The sequence below is a fragment of the Mustela nivalis genome (assembly GCF_964662115.1).
Source record: "Mustela nivalis genome assembly, chromosome: 2".
Taxonomy (NCBI): Eukaryota; Metazoa; Chordata; class Mammalia; order Carnivora; family Mustelidae; genus Mustela; species Mustela nivalis.
This window is the reverse complement of record NC_139021.1, coordinates 61,517,105-61,540,005: the sequence shown is the minus strand read 5'-3', so window position 1 is coordinate 61,540,005 and position 22,901 is coordinate 61,517,105. Positions and strand designations below refer to the sequence as shown.

The window sequence follows — 22,901 nt, the reverse complement described above, 5'->3', positions numbered from 1 at the left end:
TTAGTCTTTTTTAAATTATTGTTATAAGTGACTCAAATTATCTTTAAGAATTTTTAAAATATATTTAAGGAGCATCTGACTGGCTTAGTCAGTAGAGCATGTGATTTTTTTTTTTTAAAGAGTTTATTTATTTATTTATTTGACAGGCAGAGATCACAAGTAGGCAGAGAGGCAGGCAGAGAGGTGGAAGCAGGCTCCCGGTGAGCAGAGAGCTCTATCCCAGGACCCTGGGATCAGGACCTCAGCCCAAGGCAGAGGCTTTAACCCACCGAGCTACCCAGGTGCCCCAGAGCATGTGATTCTTGATCTTAAGGTCTTGAGTTCAACCACCATATTGGGTGTAAAGCTTACTTTAAGAAAAAAAAAAAAAAAGATGAGATACATGTTTTCATAAACACAATAAACACAAGAGACCTTAAGGGAATTACTAAAGAAGGATGCTGTAAATTGACTCCATTTTCCAAACCAAAAATTGAGCTCTGGAATCTGATCAGGATGATCCAAACCTTGCGGCCTGCTTGGTCCATGTTAAGTGCTATTTGGCATGCGGGCATTTTGGAGTGACTGTTAGAAAAAGGGCAAAAAACAAAAACAAAAACAAAAACAAAACCCCAAACAAAACCAAACCATTATTACCTTCCTTTGCTACTATGTTAGTTGGAAGAACAAAGTACTTATTTCGAAGGATTCAACTAGTGAAAAAATCGGCATCACACGAGTTCCTGATGTCTTGCTTTCCTGTTTGACTGTAGAATGAACTAGCAGTCAAAGGCTGCCTAATTACAGGATGAGCCCGGATTTTTTCAAAAGACCATTGTTCTGACTTAATTAACATGAACTAAAACAGTCCTAAAACAACAGGGCACATTCCCATTAGGATAAATTACTCAGCCCCGGTCAACGCAGCAGAGGAGTCCCCAGAGGAAAATCTGTCACTGCCTTTCCACCTGCACTATGGCTCTTTCTCAAAGGACTCTGCTACAGCTGGGAGCCTCCCTCTGGATGGGTCATCTGTTCCATATTGAATTTGCTCCACTTTGAAAGCCATGGACCATGGATAAAGGGTGAAGAAAACTCCTAAGCAGTCAATATCACCATGGCTAGGCATGGGACATAATAGCTTAGAAGTTAGGCTCACCATGGAACACCCATTCTGGTCTTAAATGTCCCATGTGAATATTTAAAAGTAGGTCATTGTTTGCTTTGATATTGGGATAACTGATAGAAAAGGGCCATGTCCTTACCAGGATTCATAGTTGAGCATACTGGTTTGTTCGTTAGGAAGCCGGGCAGTGGAGTGGGCAGACCTGGCTTTGTCCCTTGGAGGTGAAGGCTGCATCACTTCCTGACTCTTAAGCCTTGATTTCCATCTCTGCAGATGGCCAGCGCAAGGGTCCATCTCCCAGGGCTCATGCTCATTTACAAACTTCGGCTACTGTTATGCACATGAGATGAGTTTCTCTCAGGCATGTTAGCACAGATATTCCCCCAAGGTTTGCATCAGCCCCCAATAATGGATTTGGCACATTTTTCTCTTCAGTGGACCTCCATTTTTGACGTTCTAAATACTAGTATGAACGGGATAATCAGACTTGAGAAGATTCTACTTGTCTCTCTGAATGAATTTGGGTTTGAAACTAGAGCAAGACAAAAACACATTTATTTTTTAGTCGACTACAATTTTTAAGCCTTTCTTTGTTTGGTAATAATAATTTTTCTTCCCCAATTACAAAGCTCAAGATGAGGTGAATAAGTAGCTTCTGTGTCCTAGGAGTAATTCTGTACAGTGCTGAACAAATTAACAGGCCACTGTCACGCGATGGGGGAGGAGTGGATACTAGGGGTTGAAAATCAATCCAAGAAAGATGGGAGATTAATTTATGTCTGAACACTTAGTTACAAGACTAATGAAGCTCAGGGTTGAATGAATTTTTAAAGAATTTATTTTATGGAAAAAAAAAAAAAAAAGAATTTATTCTGTGAAGAATAGACCAGGTAACAGCTACAACCATATTACAACCGGGGACCCAAGGCCACAAGTAGAGAAAAGGTCTTTTTCATCACAAAATCAAACTCTACTCTCAGTCCCCAAAGTAAAATATAGTCCCTCTCTCAGGGTTTGTCTGGAGTTTCCAGACCCGGAAGCTCAATATTAATAGCCAGCTCATACTATCTCTAGATAAATTCACCAAAACTCCATTCCTGTGAAACACATTTCTGTGCAAGCTGGCAAAAATCAATTTGATAATTTCCACTTTTCTGTTTCTCATCTCCATGTAGTTACCCTCTGCCCCTACGACACACCCCCAAAGCAAGGAAAACCCAGACCAGATCCTAGCCTGTGGTTTTCCGTGGTCCCCGTACTCTGAGGGCTAGTAGCCTTCATGGAGCTTCACGTGGGAGTAGAATGCTTCTTGATCTGGGAAGGTTTTTCCACAGATGCCGCAAGAGCAGCCTTCATCCTCCTTGTGTGACCGTCGCACGTGGCTATCATGGGCAGCGTGCGATGCAAAGGATTTACCACAGTACTTGCACTTGAAGGGCTTTTCCCCGGAGTGCTGCCTGATGTGTGTGCGGAGGATGCTGGAGGCTGTGAATCTCTGCAGAGAATGAAAAGCAGAAGAAAAGGTAAACTTCCTTCACCGAGACAGCCAACTAGACCAAGGGCTTAAGTTCACCATTACCGAGCCTTAGTTCTCTGACAGATGAATCTGGGTTTTCAGGCTACAGAGCAGCACGTCTGGTCAACAGTAGCCGCCTTCATGAAAAAGGGCTTGTCCCTCAGGAGCCTCCATTTCAACCAGAAATCCCAGTGTAGGTGGATCTAGGACCACACTCCAAGAGAACTTGCATTAGGGGAGTAGCTACTCTTGGCCAAGGTCTCTGCATCTATCAGCATCTTACTGATTTTTTTCCTTTCTACGATTTTTTTTTTTAAGATTTTTATTTATTTATTTATTTATTTGACAGACAGGCCACAAGTAGGCAGAGAGGCAGGTAGAGACAGAGAGACAGAGAGAGAGAAGCAGGCTCCCTGCTGAGCAGAGTCCTACATGGGGCTCAATCCCAGGACCCTGGGATCATGACCTGAGCCGAAGGCAGAGACTTTAACCCACTGAGCCACCCAGGCGCCCCCCCCCCCTTTTTTTTTAGGTAAATCTTTCTACCCTATACACGACCTGAACTTACAACTCCAAGATCAAGAGTTGCATGCTCCACTGACTGAGCCAGCCGGGAGCTCTGGTTCCTTTCTCTTTTTTTTTTTAAACTTAAACTTTCTGAGAGACACCTGGGTGGCTCAGTTGGTGAAGCATCCGACTCTTGATTTTGGCTCAGGTCATGATCTCAGGATGGTGGGAGTGAGTCCCACGTCAGGCTCTGCACGGGGCGTGGAGCCTGCTTGGGGTTCTCTGTTCTTCAATCTACCCCTCCACCTGGCTCACACACATGCTGCCTCCCTAAAAAACAAGCAAAAACTTGAAACTTTATTATTGGAGATTCTGTGTACCCTTTACAGAGTGCCCCTGAGTGCTTGCCTCTTAACACGACTATAGTACAGTGTCATAGCCAGGACGCGTTGGATGTGGGCCATTTGTCAAACAACACCTCAGGTTGCCCTTTTATTTTTTTAATTTTATTATTATTTTTTAAAGATTTTATTTATTTACTTGACAGAGATCACAAGCAGGCAGAGAGGCAGGAAGAGAGAGAAGGAAGCAGGTGCCCTGCTAAGCAAAGAGCCTGATGCGGGGCTCGATCCCAGGACCCTGAGATTATGATCCCAGCTGAAGGCAGTGGCTTAACCCACTGAGCCAACAAGCGCCCTCAGGTTGCCCTTTTAGAGCCATACAGATCTCCCCCCAACCCACCTCCCACTTTTTTCTTAAGCTATGGCTGTCACTTATTTGTTCTCCATTTCTACTGCTTCACCCCTTCAAGAATACTACGTTTGGGATTGACTCTTCTCATTCAGCATAATTCTCTGGAGATCCATGGAGGTCTCCATGGATCCAAGTCTCCCCTCCCCTTTTATAAAGGTTTTCTTTATTTATTTGAGACCGAGAGTGAGAGTGAGCGAGAATGCGCAGGGAGAGTGGGAGAGGGAGAAGCAGGCTTCCCGCTGAACAGGGAACCCAATGCGGGGTTCGATCCCAGGACCCTGGAATCACGACCAGAGCCTAAGGCGGGGCTTAACTGACTGAGCCCCCAGGTGCTCCCAGTCCAGGCCTGTTTAATTGTTGAGAAGTACTCCCTGGTGAGGGTGGGCCCCGGGCTGTTCAATCACTTACCCCTTGAAGGACGTCTGGGTTGTTTCTGGTCTGGGTTCTCAAGAATAAAGCTGCGACAAGCATTTGTGTACAGGTAAAGCCTTCACTTCTGGGGTAATGCCCAGGAGGACAACGGCTGGGTTGTATGGCAGTTAAGAAGTTTCATTTTTAGTGCAACTGCCGAACTTTTCCAGAATGGCTGTAACACTAGTACTTTGCTGTTTTTACATTTTTTCTTGGCCACTTCTGTTCTCTCCCCGATTTATAACCTTTCTCCTCATTCATTTCAGTACTATGCTTTGACCTTTGTCACCTTCAGGCAGTATATTAGAGATAAAATGACTCCATTTGGGGGTCCACTGACAGAAAACACCAGGTGGAACTGGTGGCTTCAGATTTGGGGGGAGAAGCACCACACTCTGAGGGGTCTGGACTTGGGTCACTACCTAGGAAGGTGCACAAGCCACACTTGTTTGGAACATGTCAGTCTTCATCTGCTTAAGTAACTGGAGTCTAACCCGGGATGCCAAATAACTCGTTCATGTCCTAAGTGGATTTAGTTCCCCTTCAGAGCATCTCTCAACCCCAGCAGAGCTACAAGTCCAAGGTGGGGATCAGAGTAAGTACTCCAGAAACAGGATGTGTTGTGGGGCTATTTTGACCTTGCTCTGAATATCCTGCTAGACAGCATGTATTCCCCAGGATAGCCTGCCTTTTTCACACTAATTCACGGTCACCTCCTTCACTCTGCTGGTTCCATCTGGTCGACTCGGGTCTCAGCCTCATTTTTCTCTGTTGATTATTTCCATTCTATTGACATGCAATTTCTTCAGCAGTATTGTTTCCCTAAGCCTGGTACACTCAATGTTTTATGCTTCTTTGGGAGGCTTAGATGTCCCCCTAATATGGCCTGCATTTCTTTTATGGCTTTATCATAAAAAATTTAAGTAACCTGACGATAGGGTCAGTCTATTCCAGTGCTGTCAAACAGGGGCTTTCTGCAGAGATGGAAACATTCTATGCCCATGCTACCCAGCTTGGTGGTCACTAGCCACATGTGGAGGATGAAACCAAACTACAGAATTTTCCATTTCATTTCATTCTTATTAAATAGCCATATACGGTTAATGGCTAACTAAGCACTGGACAGTTCAGATGCTTATCCTCAAAATAAGACATGAAGTGGGGTGCCTGGGTGGCTCAGAGGGTTAAGCCTCTGCCTTCAGCTCAGGTCATGGTCTCAGGGTCCCGGGATCGAGCCACACGTTGGGCTCTCTGCTTGGCAGGGAGCCTGTTTCTCCCTCTCTTTCTGCCTGCCTCTCTGCCTACTTGTGATCTCTGTGTCAAATAAATAAAGGAAAAAAAAAAAAAGACGAGGTATTTTGGTAAGATTTCTAAAGCCTGGTCAAACTACAGTTCTATTCCAGAAACCCCTAACCACTTAATTGTCTCTTCATTTTTATCACTCAGTATTCTGTATAATGTACATTAGACTCCAGCTGGGCAATGTTGGTCTAGAACGTGGAGACATGGAGAGCCTGTGCTCTTACATACTTTGTAATCATGTCTGCCATCATTAGGTCTCCCTATAAATTAGGTGTGTATTTATTTATTTATTTTTTTAATTTTGTTCGGGGCACCTGGGTGGCTCAGTGGGTTAAGCCTCTGCCTACAGCTCAGGTTATGATCCCAGGGTCCTGGGATCGTGCCCCGCATTGGGCCCTCTGCTCAGCAGCGAGCCTGTTTCCTCCTCTCTCTCTGCCTCCTTCTCTCCCTATTTGTGATCTCTGTCTGTCAAATAAATAAATAAAATAAAAATAAAATAAAAATTTGTTTGTTTGTTTATTTAAGTACTCTCTACATCCAATGGGGGGCTTGAACTTCCCAACTCTGAGACTGAGATTCATGCTTTACAGACTGAGCCATGCCAGCGACCTCGGGGGTATATTTCATGACACATGTCTTAAATGCCAATTTGGTAATAGGAGGCCGTATCTGATCATCTTAAGCAAACTGGAGCTTTTTTTAGGGGTGGCAATGGGATGGGACTGATAATGGACTAACCAAGAACTCCTTATAAGCTAGGCTTTATGCTTCAAGTTCTTATCCATGAACATCCAACAGGGCTCAAGGTAGATCCCTTGGAAGGAGGTTCCATTTACCTTTGTACAATAAACACACTGGTATGGTCTGTCTCCAGAGTGGACTCTCGTATGTTTGTTCAGGCTGGAAGACTGAGAGAAACATTTCCCACACGTAGAACACTAAGGTGTAAAAGAAACACACAGTTAATATCACATCTTCATTTTACCATTGGGTTTATCTGGGAGTAATAGGTGAAATATTTTATTTATCCAATGTATGGTTGTAGGCAGAGGTTATAGAACTCAGGCTGACGGGCCTAATTAGGGCAGCAGAAAGACTACCCAGGGCTACGCTGACGATTCTGGAAGTATGGGTTCTGGTCAGATGCTTTAGTTAATACTGCAAAAAGAACAGATAAAATCTCAAGTCTAAATACATGATGTAGGGGCGCCTGGGTGGCTCAGTGGGTTAAAGCCACTGCCTTCGGCTCAGGTCATGGTCCCAGGGTCCTGGGATCGAGCCCCACATCGGGCTCTCTGCTCATCAGGGAGCTTGCTCTCTCTCTGCCTGCCTCTCTGCCTACTTGTGATCTCTGCCTGTCAAATAAATAAATAAAATCTTTAAAAAAATAAATAAAAAAATAAATAAATACATGATGTAAAAAATAAGATAGGGACTGACTCTCTGAGAATGAGGACAAAAAAAATTAAAAGTTAAGCACAGAGAGGTAGATTCAACCTGATTATCTGGCCAAAAAGAGTTCCAGGAGAGAACAAAGTTCTAGAAGACAGATAATAACCAAAGAATGAACAATAAAATTCCTGTCAGTTTAGGACTTGTGCCTTCAAACGGAAACAGTACTTTGTACTGTTTACAAAACAGGAAAAAAGGGAAAAGACATCCAACCTGACATGTTCTGTTAAAGCTTCAGAATTCCAAAGATAAAGAACAATTTCCACAAAGAAGAAAACCAGTTACTTATAAACAGATAAGAAACAAGTTGCCATCAAATGATGAGAGAAAATAAAAAGATGCCTTAAAGCTTTTTGAAAAGTTTTCTATCTGAAACTTTGTATCTAGTCAAACTATCAAAAACATATGCAAGTAAAACATCCTCAAAAAAGGGGTGTCTGTGCGGCTCAGTCAGTTAAGTGTCTGACTCTTGCTCTCAGCTCAGGTCTTGATCTCAGGGTTTTGAATTCAAGCCCTGCCCTGGGCTTCACGCTGAGCATGCAGCCCACGGAAAAAAAAAAAAAAAAAAAGGACTCAAAATTTTTTCAGTATGTAACTTTAAAAACAATTATTTGAAGATATACCCCAGTATTATAAAAAGGAAATCAAGAAAGAGCAAGAGTGGGACGCCTGGGTGGCTCAGTTGGTTAAGCAGCTGCCTTCGGCTCAGGTCATGATCCCAGCGTCCTGGGATCGAGTCCCACATCGGGCTCCTTGCTCTGCAGGGAGCCTGCTTCTCCCTCTGACTCTGCCTTCCACTCTGTCTGCCTGTGCTCGCTCTCTCTCTCTCTCTCTGACAAATAAATAAATAAAAAATCTTTAAAAAAAAAAAAAAGAAAGAGGAAGAGTGAAAAAAAAAAAAAAAAAAACATTGGAACTAACTTAGGAAGGTGATGACAGCTGTCCAAAGTTGGCAGTTCACAGGCCTAGAAGGCAACAGGTTCCAATATAAGTTTCCCTGCAGAATGCTTTCAGCGAGAATGTCAGTATCATTGCGCAATTAGGAAACTACATCTTCCACTTGGAATTAGAAATCCTAGCGAAAACAAAAAGCTTAGAAGTCAAAACCAAATACAAAAAAAGTTAAAAGTCTGGCATAATTTTGAGCAATTGATGGAATATAAGAAACAATGATTTTTGGAAAAACATGCTTCTCTCCATTGGTCAGGAATTTCAGGTTGGAGAAGACTGACATTTCTAAATTCCTGGATAAATTTTTGGGACTTATTGTTATGAACTACAGGGATTTCCTCTGACATTTTTGTGGTCTTCATTAATTTTGCTTGACCAGTCATCTGAAAAGGAGGCAGGTACAATTTAAGTTTTAAATGCTGGAAACAGGGGCTCCTGGGTCGCTCAGTGGGTTAAAGCCTCTGCCTTCAGCTCAGGTCATGATCCCGGGGTCCTGGAATCGAATCCTGCATTGGGCTCTCTGCTCAACAGGGGGCCTGCATCCCTCTCTCTCTCTCTGTCTGCCTCTCTGCCTACTTGTAATCTCTCTCTCTGTCAAATAAATAAATAAAATCTTTTTAAAAAATTAAATAAATAAATGCTGGAAACGGGGGTGATAATACAGGGCTTTCCACTGCTGGTTATACACCCACCATCTTCTGACATTTTTGCCAATCAATCCTTTTCTCTTTCATGAAGAAACTTAATGTTTTTGTTTTTTTGTTTAATGATTTATCTTAGTTTCTGCATGTCTGCTTCATTGGAGAACCTCCCCCTTAATTTCTTCAATTTAAACATTTTGTTTTGAGTTTCTGCAAATTAAACTAACTACCAAACTTAGTGTAAAATGAAGAAAACTAAAAGAGCATAAAAAATGTTTGGCAGTAAAAATAAGAAACAGAGGTGCCATGAGAAACTCCACTTGAGATGCTCAGAATGCAACTAGACAAACGCTACACGAGCTCAGGACAGAATTCTTGGATAGAGGTCCATACCCATGTGAAATGCCATTTATAGTCATGATATATATATTTGAAAGGTTTTACTTATTTATTTGAGACAGAGAGAGAACAGAGGGAGAGTCAAAAGGAGAAGCAGACTCCCCGCTAACCAGGGAGTTTGATGTGGGGCTCCATCCCAGAACCTTGAGATCATGACACCTGAGCGACCAAGCCACCCAGATGTCTAACCAACGCCACCCCCCCACCTGCCATCTCCCGCGGAGTCATGATAAAAGACAAGACCACTCAGAGAGAGTTTGCAAAGAGATCACTAAAGAACTCTCCGGAACACAAAGGCCATGGGACTCGTCCTTTTGAATTGCCAGTTTAAAATGATTATTCTTGGGACGCCTGGGTGGCTCAGTCATTAAGCGTCTGTCTCTGGCTCAGGTCATGATCCTGTAGTCCTGGGACTGAGCCCCACATTGAGCTCTCTGCTTAGAAGAAAACCTGTTTCTCCCCCTCCCATTCCCCCTGCTTGTATTCACTCTCTGTCTCTCTCACTGTCAAAACCAAACAAAACAAACCCTTAAAAAAAATAAATAAAACGATTATTCCCCATCCTACCATAAAACTGGCTCCTTGCTTCCCTCTTCCCAGCTTCCATGCCTTCCTTGTCATCCCTGTCATCTACGGACAGCCTGGTCTACGGTCCCCCAGTTTCAAAGATGGCAGCAGCTGAGTACAGCTTCTCCCCTCAAACCCCTACCCAAGACCACCACTGTCTCCAGAGTTTAAGCAAAGGACCCGGCCAACATTTTAGCAGAAATATCTTTTTTTTCTTTAAGATTTTATTTATTTATTTGACAGAGAGAGATCACAAGCAGGCAGAGAGGCAGGCAGAGAGAGGAGGAAGCAGACTCCCTGCTGAGCGGAGAGCCCGATGCGGGGCTCGATCCTAGGACCCTGAGATCATGACCAGAGCCAAAGGCAGCGGCTTAACCCACTGAGCCACCCAGGCGCCCCTAGCAGAAATATCCTGATGGAGCTCTGATAACCTTCAAGATGCCCTTCAGCTTCTACTTTCTTAACCAACACCCTTTGATCTAGCTGCAGCAAGTCTGACAAATATCCCAGCGGCGCACATCCCCTCAGGTTAGGATCACTTGCTGTGCTAACTGGAAAGGAAAACGCTGCCAGTGAAAATTACGGCATACCACTCCTTGTTAAACACATTCGGTTTCTGAAAACATACACTTCAGAAACATAAAAACCTAGAACTGATAAACTATGGCTTGAAAAATAGTATTACAAAAGCACGTAGCAATAGACCTATTTTCCAAGGACACATGTGGACAGATCACAGGACAAATACAGAGAGCCAATAAAATATAGTGCAAACGTTTAATCCATGTTATCAATTAAGATGCACATTAAAGCAAAATACTATTTCATCCACCAAAATGGCAGCATGGAAGGACAACGGTCGGTAAGAGACCCCGTGTTGCCTCCTTCACAGGAAGGCTCATCGTCAGCATTATAAACCCACATCTTCCCCAGAAAGCTGTTCAGCTCTCCATTCGAGCCTTCAAATTATACACAGTCTATGACCCAGTTTTGCTACTTCTAGGAATCTATCCCAAGGAAGTCATCAAAAGTGGAAAATTGTGATGATTTCTATGGAATATCGTTCACTGCAGACACACTGGGGAGAAATCCGCACGTCGGGCGATGGGTTACATAAGTGAAGGCCCATCCATGTCACGCGCTGATGCAGTCATTCCTAAGTTTATAAATTACTTATGATTTGGTGTTAAGTCAGAAAAGCAGCCTCATCGTAACCCCAAGTGTATTAAAAATATGTGCATGTTCACATAAACACATCGAAGAAAAATTACACCTTAAATGTCTTCATGTGGGGCATGGCCTATCAGGTGGCTTGCCGGGTTCTCTCCAAATTCTAATTACCAAGCATATATTCTCTTCTCATGTTAAAAAGTACAAACTGGAAATAAAAAACTAAATGTTGATTGAGTGAAAGGGAAAACTGCTCCTGACTTTTTTTTTTAAGATTTTATTTATTTATTTGACACACACAGAGAGAGATGATCACAAGTAGGCAGAGAGGCAGGCAGAGAGAGAGGGGGAAGCAGGCTCCCTGCTGAGCAGAGAGCCCAACTCGGGACTCGATCCCAGGACCCGGAGACCATGACGGGAGCTGAAGGCAGAGGCTTAATGCTCTGAGCCATCCAGGTGCTCTCTTGACTTTGTTCTTAATCCTACTCCCAAAATGACAGCGGTTGGAGGCATCCCTTGGTGTTTTTCCATTTGTGTGTGAGCATCATGCGTGGCCTCCATAATAAACCATTTCAAATGGTATCACTCTATCCATATTCTGCAACTTGTTTTGGCTTAATAAGCAAACCATAATTTTTTACAACCACTTGTGTTGATGAACACAGGGTTATCTCACTTTTTACTGTCAGAATACTGGAATGTAACTTTTCCTCTTTTTCCTATCCATGGGTGAGAAATAATTTCACTGTCTTAATACTTCAAATGTTCACAGAATTCTGGTTAAGTATGTGCTTTTCTGTGGGAAGTGGGATTTGGAGGAGTCTGGGGTGTTGCGCATATCTTCATAGATCTAGACCACCAAGGGGCTGTTAAAAACTAATTGTAGGGGCACCTGACTGTCTTGGTGGGTTAAGCCTCTGCCTTCAGCTCAGGTCATGATCTCAGGGTCCTGGGATTGAGCCCTGCCGTTGGGTTTTCTGCTGAGCAGGGAGCCTGCTTCCCCCTATCTCTCTCTCTGCCTGCCTCTCTGCTGACTTGTGGTCAAATAAATAAATAAACTTAAAAAAAAAAAAAAACAACTAATTGTATTACATGTTTTTTAATGAGCAAAAAGGAATTCTTAGATTATTGTAAAGATACTCAAACTTTACAGGAATAAATAATGCCATGATTGTTTGGGATTCTTCTGGAAGCGTAGCTGTGAATGGGAGGGGGTGCAAAAGGGCTATTTTATGAAAACCGCTCTCAGTTTTCTAAAGAAAAAGACTGGGACTCTGGAGTCACTCAGGCGGTAACCTCATCAGCTAGTCCTGACAGGTCCGGGAGTCAAACCCATATCTGTCTGCACCCAGGTCCCATCCTTTCTTCTAGGTAAGCCCAACGGTCACTTGTACTTTTTTTGCACCAAGCCTGGCAGCGTGACCAGCTATCTGGAATGGCAGAAAATGGCTCCCTATTGCCTTTGTTGCTTTTCTTCCTGACAAAATCCTCGGTGTGCCACAAAGGCCTTCCATTCCCTGGCCATGCCCATGCTTCATGTTTGTCTATAATTGTCAATATGCCTGCACAGATCATGGAACACAATACAGTTACCTAAAAGCATGGATAGGCTCCTTCCCACCTGGAATGCCTCGACCCTCTCCCATCCCCGACCAACCCTGCCCTGCATATGAATCAGACACCCGTTGTCCTTCTGGACTCAGCTCAAGACCACCCCCTTGCTCTGTGCCCCTCTCTACCTGTGCATCTGTCCCCAGCACTCTGTCATGGCTCCAGCTCGCATCTGCCCTTCAAGGCACCGTTCCCTCACAGACCCTGTGTCATCGGGCACTGTGTCCTAGCAGCTCAGACCTAGGGGACCCTCGGTATGGACTCCGGGGTTTGAGGAAGGAGCACAGAAGCCAAGGGAGTCATGGGCCGCCCGTCATTCCCCGCCCACCTTCTTACCTTGTGAGGCCGGTGCTTCTCATGGACGTGAAGGACATGGATCCGGAGCCGGTCCCGCTTCTCAAAGGATCGTTTGCAGAGATTGCAGGGGAATTTCCTGTCACCCTTGTCCACACAGGGGGTGTACTTCAGATGCTTATCTCTGTAATATTTGTAGGTAAATACTTTTCCACATCGTTCACATCTGTAGCCTTCTGCAGCCTCTGTCAAACACAGGGTTAGGAATAAGGGCCTGTGGCTTAGTGAGTTCCCGTCCCTCATTTTTAACTTCCTCCCAAAGGATTTTTTAAAACTTTCATGACAGACAATTTTAAACATATGCTAAAGTCAAAATAATGGAATAATAAACCCTAATGGGCTCAACACCGAGCTTTCACAATGTCCAACTCAGAGCTAATTTCGCTTGGAGCCTCACTTGCCTCCATGACTATTTCAACACTAATAATCATTTTGGTTCATAAATACCTCAAACTGCAATCTATTAAAGATAATACTTTTTTAAAAAGTAGTAACCATATTGTCATACCTAAGCAATTAACTCTTACTCCTTAAAGAAATACATGTGTACACACAAGTTTAATTATTTTCCAATCAGTTCAATTTCGGATTCCAAGTCTTTTAGTTGTCTATGATTTGCTATGTTTGTTCAATCTCTCAATTTGTAGGTTCTCCTTCCCTTTTGTTTCCTGAAATGTATCTGCTGAAGCCCTGCCTCCAGCCCTATTTAAGAGCACTTCAACCTTACAGTTCCTTTTTTTTTCTTTTTTTAAGATTTATTTATTTGAGAGGAGGAAGAGAGAGAGAGAGAGCAGGCGCATAAGAAGCAGGGAGCCCAGTGAAGCTGGATCAATATGAGGACCCTGAGATGACCTGAGCAGATGCTTAGAAGGCAGACACTGAACCCACTTAACAGACTGAGCCATCCAGGTGCCCCACCCAACCCTACAGTTCTTCTCTTCTTCTTTTTTTAAAAAATATTTTATTTGGCAGAGAAAGAAGGAACACAAGCAGGGAGAGTGGGAGAGGGAGAAGCAGGCTTCCCACTGAGCAGGGAGCACAATGCGGGGCTCAATCCCAGAACTCTGGGATCATGACCTGAGCTCAAGGCAAATGCTTAACGACTGAGCCACCCAGGCACCCCATCAACCCTACAGTTCTTAAACACACTCTTGACTGGATTGGCATGTGTTGGGAGGTTAGGTTAATATACCAAACATACATACTATGTCCCTTTCAGATCAGGCTAAGCTCTAAGTTCAGGGCAGTTCACGTTGGTCAATGGCGACCAGACAATGATGGACACCAACAGCTTACTTCCTAGACTTCACAAGGGCTGTTCCCATTGGCCCCATTCACAAAGTCTTAGGTACCTGTTTAGCTTGCCATTTGCCTCCCTGAACTTCTGGAAAGGATTCCAGAGCAAGAACCAAAATGCAGGGAGTAAGGATGACCATTATCTTGCCTTCTCTTGTATTCAGAGGGTTATCATGATGATTAATTTAATCCTATCACTTATTGAGCTCTTACCAATGTGAGTGATACTATCGCTGAGTGATAGACTTAATACCCAGAAAGGTAAATCCGTTTTTATCCATGGAGGAGGGAGGGGGAGAGAGGTTAGAGAGGGTTCAGCCGACTCTAGCAAGGGAGGCCCCAGGTCCAGGGGTGTCTATTGTTGGGGGAGGGGAGAGTTCTGGGGCCACCTACAAAAGCATCCCTGCAGAGGACACTCTGGATTCCAGAGGATCAAGTGGCTTTGACTGTGAATGCATCATTGAGACCCCATTGTCTGGCCCCAGGGAGGGAGAGAAGAGCCAGCAGTAAGTATATGCAGGAGTCTGTAGATGGAAATCTTCTTAGCACTGGGTCTGCAGGGAAGCTATCCATCAGGGGCTTTGTTAGTTGATAACTACATCCCAGGCACGTTTAACAGGTGGCTAAGGAAATAAACCATTCATTAAGTAAATAACCAGGAAGGCAACGGCCAACCCCAGGACTATCCATTGCCTGGGATGTCTATCACTTTCATTGAGGTGCTAATCCGCTCAGAATTCCCTTGTTGGGATGGTTTTAGATCAGAGCCAGCATTTTCATTGGTCAAAAATACCGGGCCTTCCTGTTCCAGCAGTGGGAAGATCGGGTCTACAAGATAGGGATCAGTAATATTACAATTCAAAGCACTAAAGCACAGCAAAATTCAGAATCATGCTTCAATATTGAGTGTGCAGAAGAACCGCTTAGGCAAAAAAAGGACAAGCCATCCTTCCTAATTAGGGCTCCGCTGCCTACATTTTCTGCTCAAGTCTTTGGAAATTTTACTTAACCTAATGATTTTACCCTGTTCCCTTTTCTTCTTTCTTTCCCTCCCCACCCCATGTCCCACCTTGGTCAACTCCTCTTTTTAGCTGAGGGGTTTCCCAATATTGACAATGATGCTTCCTGCCCCACCACACACAGTTCAGAGTTTCGTAACAATTAAGAGCCCTCTTCACATTCCACACCTCCATCCCCCAAAACACACACTCTGCAGGCCTGCATACTCAAATAACCCGCCCACATAGGGTCCAGCCAGACTCTTCCCTCCCACTCAAGACCTGAAAAGGCGAAGTTCCCACCAATCCTCGCCAAAAGCCTTTGAGGAAAACAGTTCTTTTGAGAGGAGAGAGAAATTTTCATTTTTCTTTCCTTTTTAAACTTATCCCAAACCACTTCACAATAGAAAACAAATGAATTCATCCATAATTCTTTCCAATGAATTAAATTGTTTACCAAGTTCCTTCCATACGTTGTCCCAAATACGTATTATTCAACCCCACTTACTATGCTAAGCCTTCATCCCTATTCCTTGTTACCAGATGGGAATTTCTGATTTCTGCATATTAGTCTATATGTTCATATACCATCATTTCCGCTATTGAGTATTTAGGTTGTTTGCTATTTTTCACTAATAGGGATGGTGCCGTAATAAAAATCCTCAGGGACAAAAGGTTTCCCTTCTGGACTATTTTCTGAAGACAAATTTCGGGAAGAGTATTCTTGAGAAATCAAAAGTCATGATCACTGTAATAGCTGAGTGTAGTTTGTGAGTTATCAAGCATGGATTTGTTTCTCAAATCCATTTTTCACTTTTGTCTCAAGTACAGTACACTTTGGAAGTGACCAAAAAGGTTACTTGGTTTGGTGCTAGGTAAGAAACAACTGTGAGGTCCACAGACTTCAGAGAGTCCTACAATCTCACCACCACCCCCTGACTTTATCCCTTTGCCATTCACATGTTGGGGGTAGCAGGAAGATAGTTTACCAAAACAGTTCTGACAAGCCCTCACTATTTGGACTTTTGAAACAAGAGGCTGTTCATCACTCACTTCCGAATCCCTGTGAGCATGTCTTTTCTTTGGCTTCACTATTCCCCAAACTTGGGTTGCCTTCCCTCTCCCAGCCCAACACCATCTCATCCCTAAGCAGCATTTCCCGTGTTGGTCCTAATGTCTTCTGCTTTCATTCAATATCCAGGAGTCGGGGATATTAAGGTATTTAGAATTATTTCCTGCTCTGAAGGGTCTCGGTTTACAAGGGAGATTTGCACGCATACAATCACGTAGTGTGTGATGAAAGCAATTCACTTTTCCTTTTCTAACTTGTTACTTATTACATCTATTATAACATAAGGTGGGCTTCAGTAGTATTACACACATACAGTAATTTGCATTTATCTCATATAACCTACTAGATCAGGGGTTCAGCTTTTGTGTGTATGCAAAAATCAGTCAGAAAGCGTTTTAAAAATGCAAATTCCAGAGGCTCACTCCCAGGGAGTGGGTTTCTGGTCCTCTAGGTTCGTGCTGCTCACACGTGGTCCAGGGGCCAACCGCATCAGCCTCCCCTGGAAACTTGATAGAAATGCGGGATATCTCAGGTCCCAGCCCTGACTGAGAATCTGCATCTTTCCAAGATCCCCAGATTCTCACACCCACATTAAAATTTGAGAGCAAGAGTGTAGCTCAATGTTTCCCAACGGCGCCTACGATCCACAGTAAGAAAAACATTTTCTATTTGAGACTCAGCACACACACATCTCCATTTGAAACAAAAACTTCACCAAAACAATGCTTGCTCATACTTTAGATTCGCATCAACAATTTCTATTCTACTTTATTCTAATTCCGTTATTATATTTTTTCCTTTAAAGATGGTCTAAAACACTAAATTGATTTCCCAACACATTAAGGTGCTGCAAACCCCCATTTGGAAAGCCCTGCTCTGGACAGAGTGTTGATGGGAGTCATCGGCTGTATCAGTCTGAGTAGAAACGAACCAGAAACTGGCTCACCTAGGCAAGAGGTTGCATCCATTTATTTTGCTTCTATTTTTTTCTCCGGAAGGAGGTGAAGGGGGAAAAAGAAAAGGTATCCTTGTGAATAGAAGTAGCTTCAGCAGCTTTGGAAAGATGAAGGCATTTTCCTCCAGCTGGGTAGTGCCCCCTGGTTAGAGACACCCTCCCTTAAGTCTCCCGGGCAGGGCAGCATTAGCCTCTGATGGGGAGGAGCTCCACAGGTTAGCAGACAGGCCGTTGGTAGGGGGTGGTGGTGGGGGTGGTGTTTCATGTTCAGAAAAGAGCCCAGTCCTTCCACCAGAAGAGCCTCACTGGGAAAGGCAAAGGTGTGCACTCACCTTCAGAGGGCCCAGGCGCCTGCTTCCCCTGTTCTGTGACTTGAAGGCTCACAGGAATGTCCAGAAACTTTTCATAGCAGTCTCCGTACCACACAAGGAGCTCTTGGTTCGGGCAGATCTCCTTGCAGCTCTCATAAAAGATCTGCCCTTGACACTGCACGGCAACTAGATTCTGCTCCTTGGGGAAACGGGCACAGTTGACATAGGACATCCAGTTCCCTGCACCTCCTTTGCCATCTATAAAGTGGCTCAAATGACCATCTTCAAAGATCTAAATAAAATAAAAACAAAGTTTAAAATGTATTCCCCCCACCCTATAAAGTAAACTTACTTACTAAAAATTTATAGTCCAAATCTCAAGCATGAGTCTACTGAATATATTTATTATTTATTAGAATTAAGCCCAAATAGAATTATTAGCTTAAGAATAGCTCTATAGGTGCTGTGACATTCTTTCTTTTTTTTTTTTTTTTAAAGATTTTACTTATTTGATAGAGAGACACAGCGAGACAGGGAACACAAGCAGGGTAAGTGGGAGAGGGAGAGAAGCAGGTTTCCTGCCGAGCTCCCTGCTTGATGCAGCCTCGTTCCCAGGGCCCTGGGATCATGACCTGAGCTGAAGGCAGACACCTAATGACTAAGCCACCCAGGAGCCCCTGCTGTGGCATTTTTTAAAGATTCTTACTCTCATCACTTGCTTAATTTCCACATTTCTATAGCGAGTATGTTAATTCCATAAGCAGAGAAAAGGGAAACAAGAGAAGGTTGCATTTAATTCCCAACTTAAAGACAACCAATTAGTTTTGTGCTTTATCCCCACCTAGTTGTCATGCATATTAGCAGAGCCATATTTTAATTCTTTCTCTGCTGTGGGCAATTCCACCAGCTCCAGTGTTTTGTTATTATAAGCAACTTTGTGATTAACATCTTCCACATACTCCGAATTTCAGATTACCTTCATAAACCATATTCCTAGAAGTAGAAAATCAAGGTCAAGGTGAGGGATCGGATATATTGACAAACTGGAGTCCTACTAGCATGTCCCAAACAGAATCAAGAGTATCAGTTTTTCCAAAATCCACAGCTAATTTCACAGGCAAATGATATCACAAATTTAAAAATGTGTTTTTATTCTCTTTGGCCTATTCTTAGCACACTGTGTATAACCTCTAAAGCATCTGGTGTTGCCTACAAATATAGACAAATACGAATTCTTTGAATGTATATTCTACTGCTACTCTTCCACAAAACACCAAGAATGCATGCAGAGGTATCTTGGTGGAATGAGCATCAGCCTTTCCTTCTCTTCATCTTGTAAAATGGACAGCTGGGACAGCTTGGACAGCAAGAGTGTGCCCTCTCCCAGGCTAGGATTCTCCCAGAGGGCCAGAAGCCAACACTGTTTCCCACCAGTGTCAGTTCCCACTTTGTAGACCCACCAGAAACATAATTTCATTTACCTCCCACATCAGAGAATTGTCTCCATACGTCTTGACTTCACTGGCGTTGACCACTTTACCTTGAAAGGGCCCAAACCTGACTCCTTTAGCAATGAGGCTGCTGCAGAACACGCCAAAATGCCGCAGGTCACCGAAGGTCGTCTGCTTGAGGCAGAGACCTAGCGGAAAGCCAAGGTAGGAAAGCCAGTGAGAAAACTGTATTCCTTCAGGGACAGAAATCCAGGCAAGAAGCCCTGCCTACCTTCTGGTAGCTGAAGGGAGTCTTTATCCAGAGTTTGACAGAGAGAATCGGATCCTAGAAAAAAGGGTTAAATTTTATTTTTCATAAGGTGTTTCCCTCCCTACTTCTTGGAGGTTAACCATTATCCTTTATGTTTTTCCTGCTCCTTTTACATATAAAATTTCTCCTTTCAGACTGAGAACAACCCTTGCAAAGTTATGTAATTAACCCCATTCTGCAAATTTAAATAACTTGAGAATCGGAGATAATGCTGGGACTAAGGGCAAGCTAGGTGGTGAGGCTGGAACTCCCAAGTAGGAATTGCATGAGGCTCTCACAGAGATACCCGGTACAGCCTGGTAGAATCTGATCCCAGCTGACAAGTCCACTGTGTGAAGCATGTGTCTCCTGACCCTCAGCTTCTGCTAAAAAAAAACCTTAGGAATCATGCATTTAGGCAAGTAGAGCCTCAGAAATGAGCCACGTGTCCCCAAGCTCCATACTCTGATGGGAAATATGTACACTTCGCCACCAGACTTGGGACAGTCTCAGATCCACCTTGATGCCCCCCTTTCCCACTCCTGCTCCCACCTGTATTCCCAGCCAATCTGAGTCCCTCCCAATATGACCACCTTTACCAGAGCTGTCTGTGGGGACCAGGAAGCCGGAAATAGCATGGTGCAGCGGGGCGGAGTGCTCCACGCTGGGAATGACCCCGAACAGAACTAAGTGCAGGTCCTCCTGGGTGAAGTGGTAACGGTGAGACGACTTTCCTGGTTGGCTCGGGAGTTTGGAACCCTCCTCAGACCGCTTGCTGGGTGAGTAAGGTAATAACTGAGGCGTCTTCAGCCCCTCCGGCAACAAGGAAGCATTTGCAGCCGACGGCGGAATTAAAATCTCAGGTCCACAACACTGCCCATTGTCGCTTCGGCCACTAATGTGTCCCAAGTCTTCACTGGTGGCGCCTGTATACTCGTGGCTGGTGTTGAAGCGAGGCACCTCTCTGGGGAGGTGGGGGACTGGGAACCACGGAGACAGCTTGCTATACCAGGGCAGATCGTAGAGCGGCTCCCTCTGCAGTGCCAGGCTGGAGCTCAGCAAGGGAGGCGCCGGTCGGAAGGCAAAGGCGGGCAAAGCGTGGGATGCAGACACTGCGGCCTCCAGCTGCGGGAAAGGTTGGAAGTCTTCCTCCGCAGTGGTTAGCATGTTCCCATAGTGGCCATAGGACGGGAAAGGCATGTAGTAGGCGTCCAGGTGTTGAGGGGTGCGCTGGATCCTCTCGGGCGCGTAGCACACCTTGTCCTGGGGTCCAGCTTCACCTGGTGGCCGCAGAGCCATCCCCGGCAACAGCGCGCCGCGCGTCTGCGGGAAAGCAAGCGCAGCTGAGGGGCGCGGGGCGCGGCGGCCCCGCTGCCACTTGCCTACCCTCCACCATCCAAGTTAGCCCCGGGCCCAAGGGAATCGCATAAAGCTCCCAGTTCGATCCCGCAAGCCCTACCCCCACAAACAAGGCAAAACAGAACTGCAATGCAAACACACACACAAAAACCCCAAACGAAAAACCTTCCGGGATCTTGCTCGACTCCAAGTTCCCGGTAAGTGTCGCTTTTGCCTTCTCTCCCCCAAGCACACCTTGACCAAGCACAGCTGGTTTCCAACAACCCATTCTCTACTACCGAACCCAAACCCGGCTCCTGCAAAATCCTTCTGAAGTTCCCTCTTCCGCCCGCTCCTCTGCTCTACGAAACTCTTTTACAGAGTGGGTCGGAGCCCCCCCGGGCCCTCCTACTCCAGGGGACTGGAGCCGAGCGCGAGGCCTTACTGGGCTTTCGAGCAGGCGGCTGCTCCAGGAGCTCCTGGGTACCCAGAGGCGAAGGCAGGGTCAAGGGCCCCCGGGCGGTTCGCGCAGAAGGAGACGCGCTCCCGGAGCCAAGGACAGGTCCGAAAGGCCGCCGCCCCTCCTCGAGCATAGGGTCTGACCCCGCGGACCCACGGGCCCCGCTGCCGCGACGAGGAGGGCGCCACCTTGGGCTCTCCTCAGAGCTCCGCAGCCCGCGCCGGGTTTGCCACGTGGGCCGAGTCCCGCCACATTCCCCAAGTCCCTCCGGGAACCCTGGTCACTCCACCTGGGGGGTTAGGGAGCCTGGGGTCGCAGACAAGGACGAGCCTCAGGCCAGGTGGGAGAGACGCCTCGGCGGCCACCGCCCCCACCCCGAAAGGATAGCGTTTTAATGGACACAAGTTCACCAAGGCCGAGGAAGGGAGCCCCTTCAGGGCCGGCGGGTCTCGAGGGCAAGATCAATGAGCCCAATAAGGAAACCCAGCGGGGTCGTGACTCAGAAATTAAAGAACACGGGGTCAGGAGAAGAGGTCAGCCACGACGAAGCATCTGCGTCTCCTCCTGAGCCCCCAAAGGCGCTCGACTCCTGCCCTCCTCTGACCGCAAAGATAAGCCACTTGGGGCTCGCAGACCACTTAAGGAGTGAAAGCCCCAAGCGGGCCAAACGGCCACCCAGGACGAACTCCGCCAGCGCCTGCTTCCTACGCTCCCCCACCGCCCAGGCGGCCGACGGCCCCGGGCCACCGCGGCGCCCCAGCCCGGCACCCACCTTCTAGAGCGCCGCCACTGGGCGGGCGCCTCCAGGACCCTGACGGTGGCGCGGGCTCCGCACCGGCAGGCTTTGGGCGCGCCGGGAGGGTCGAGCGGGGGGTTTAAGAGGGCAGCGGGCGGGCGGGGCCGCGGGGCATAGAGAGGGCGAGGGTGGGGAAGGGACGCGGCCCACGCAGGTCCTCAGTCTGTCTCCTCCCCGCCCACCGCAGCCATTGGCCGACGCTCCCTTTAGCCCTCCAGTCCCCAGGGGGTCGCGCATTTAACTCCTCAGGTCTCCAATCCCTTCCCGGGACCCTGCCGAGAGCGCTCGCCGTCAGCCTTCTGCGGCTGGCACCATTGCCCCTCCAGGTTCGAAAGCCTGGACAGGAGTTGCCAAGGGTCCCGGATAAGGCCCGGTGCTCACGCATCGACCCCGAACCCGCCGGGTAAGGCTGAGACTTGCGTCCCGGGGTCTCGCCCCTGCCTCTCGGCTTTTGAGTTCCCAAGAACCAAGCCTGGCCGAAGGCGCCGTCAAGCCCCAAAGACCGGGTGGGTGTTTGTCCCTGATACCTCGAGGGGAGGCTGGCACCGGCCGCCCCTTGGGCTGGGAAGCGGGGCCTCGCGGGTCGCGGGTGGGGGCACCTGGACGCGGTGGGCTCGGCGTCCGGGACGCTTCCGAGGTTTCCTGGGGGTCGTTTAGCCCTCTCCGGGACGTTTTCTCAAGTCGCTTTCGAAGTCGGTGCTCCCGCTGCCCCCGGGGAAGGCGCCAGACCCTAACGCGCGGGGCTCAGAAAAGCAGGGTCCAGACCCGTACTCGGCGCTCGAAGACTGCATTTTTATTCTGTGTACCGACCACTGAGGGAAAGAAAGGAGCACTTAGGGCCATTCACATTCACATGTGAGCATCTAGGGTGGGGGATAAACCCTTGTAATGCCGGGTGACCTTGGCCAGGTTTCTTGCCGCCCCAGCCGCTGCTGCTTTGCAAAGTGGGGCGTAAACCCTCACGCCAGGCCTGACCTTGGCTGGTTACTAAAGAAGGAGGGCGGGAAAAGGAGGAAGCATCCAGACACCTAAGAGACGCGGGCTAAGGTCCCAAAGCTGGCGGAGGAGAGAGACCCTTGGTCCGGCGCAGCTTCCTCCATGGCCGCACCGACCTTCGAGAGCCGCCGCAGCCGGGCGGGCGCCCAGGCCGCGGGCGCGGCGATGCGGGAGCAGGGAAGGAAGGCGTGGGGGCCCGC

General features: G+C 46.6%; 1 protein-coding gene across 1 annotated transcript; it reads right to left on the bottom strand.

The window, feature by feature from the left end:
* Nucleotides 1–2,372: 2,372 nt before the first annotated feature.
* On the bottom strand, nucleotides 2,373–21,017 carry PRDM14 (PR/SET domain 14; the record flags this gene model as incomplete). Its single annotated transcript, XM_082721188.1, has 8 exons — nucleotides 20,895–21,017; nucleotides 19,711–20,434; nucleotides 19,094–19,147; nucleotides 18,853–19,010; nucleotides 17,393–17,663; nucleotides 12,722–12,924; nucleotides 6,431–6,532; nucleotides 2,373–2,600 (listed from the first exon to the last, which is right to left on the bottom strand). Exons 2-8 carry the CDS (start codon nucleotides 20,408–20,410, stop codon nucleotides 2,373–2,375), a joined length of 1,716 nt encoding a protein of 571 aa, XP_082577314.1. The 5' UTR covers nucleotides 20,411–20,434; nucleotides 20,895–21,017.
* Nucleotides 21,018–22,901: the final 1,884 nt, after the last annotated feature.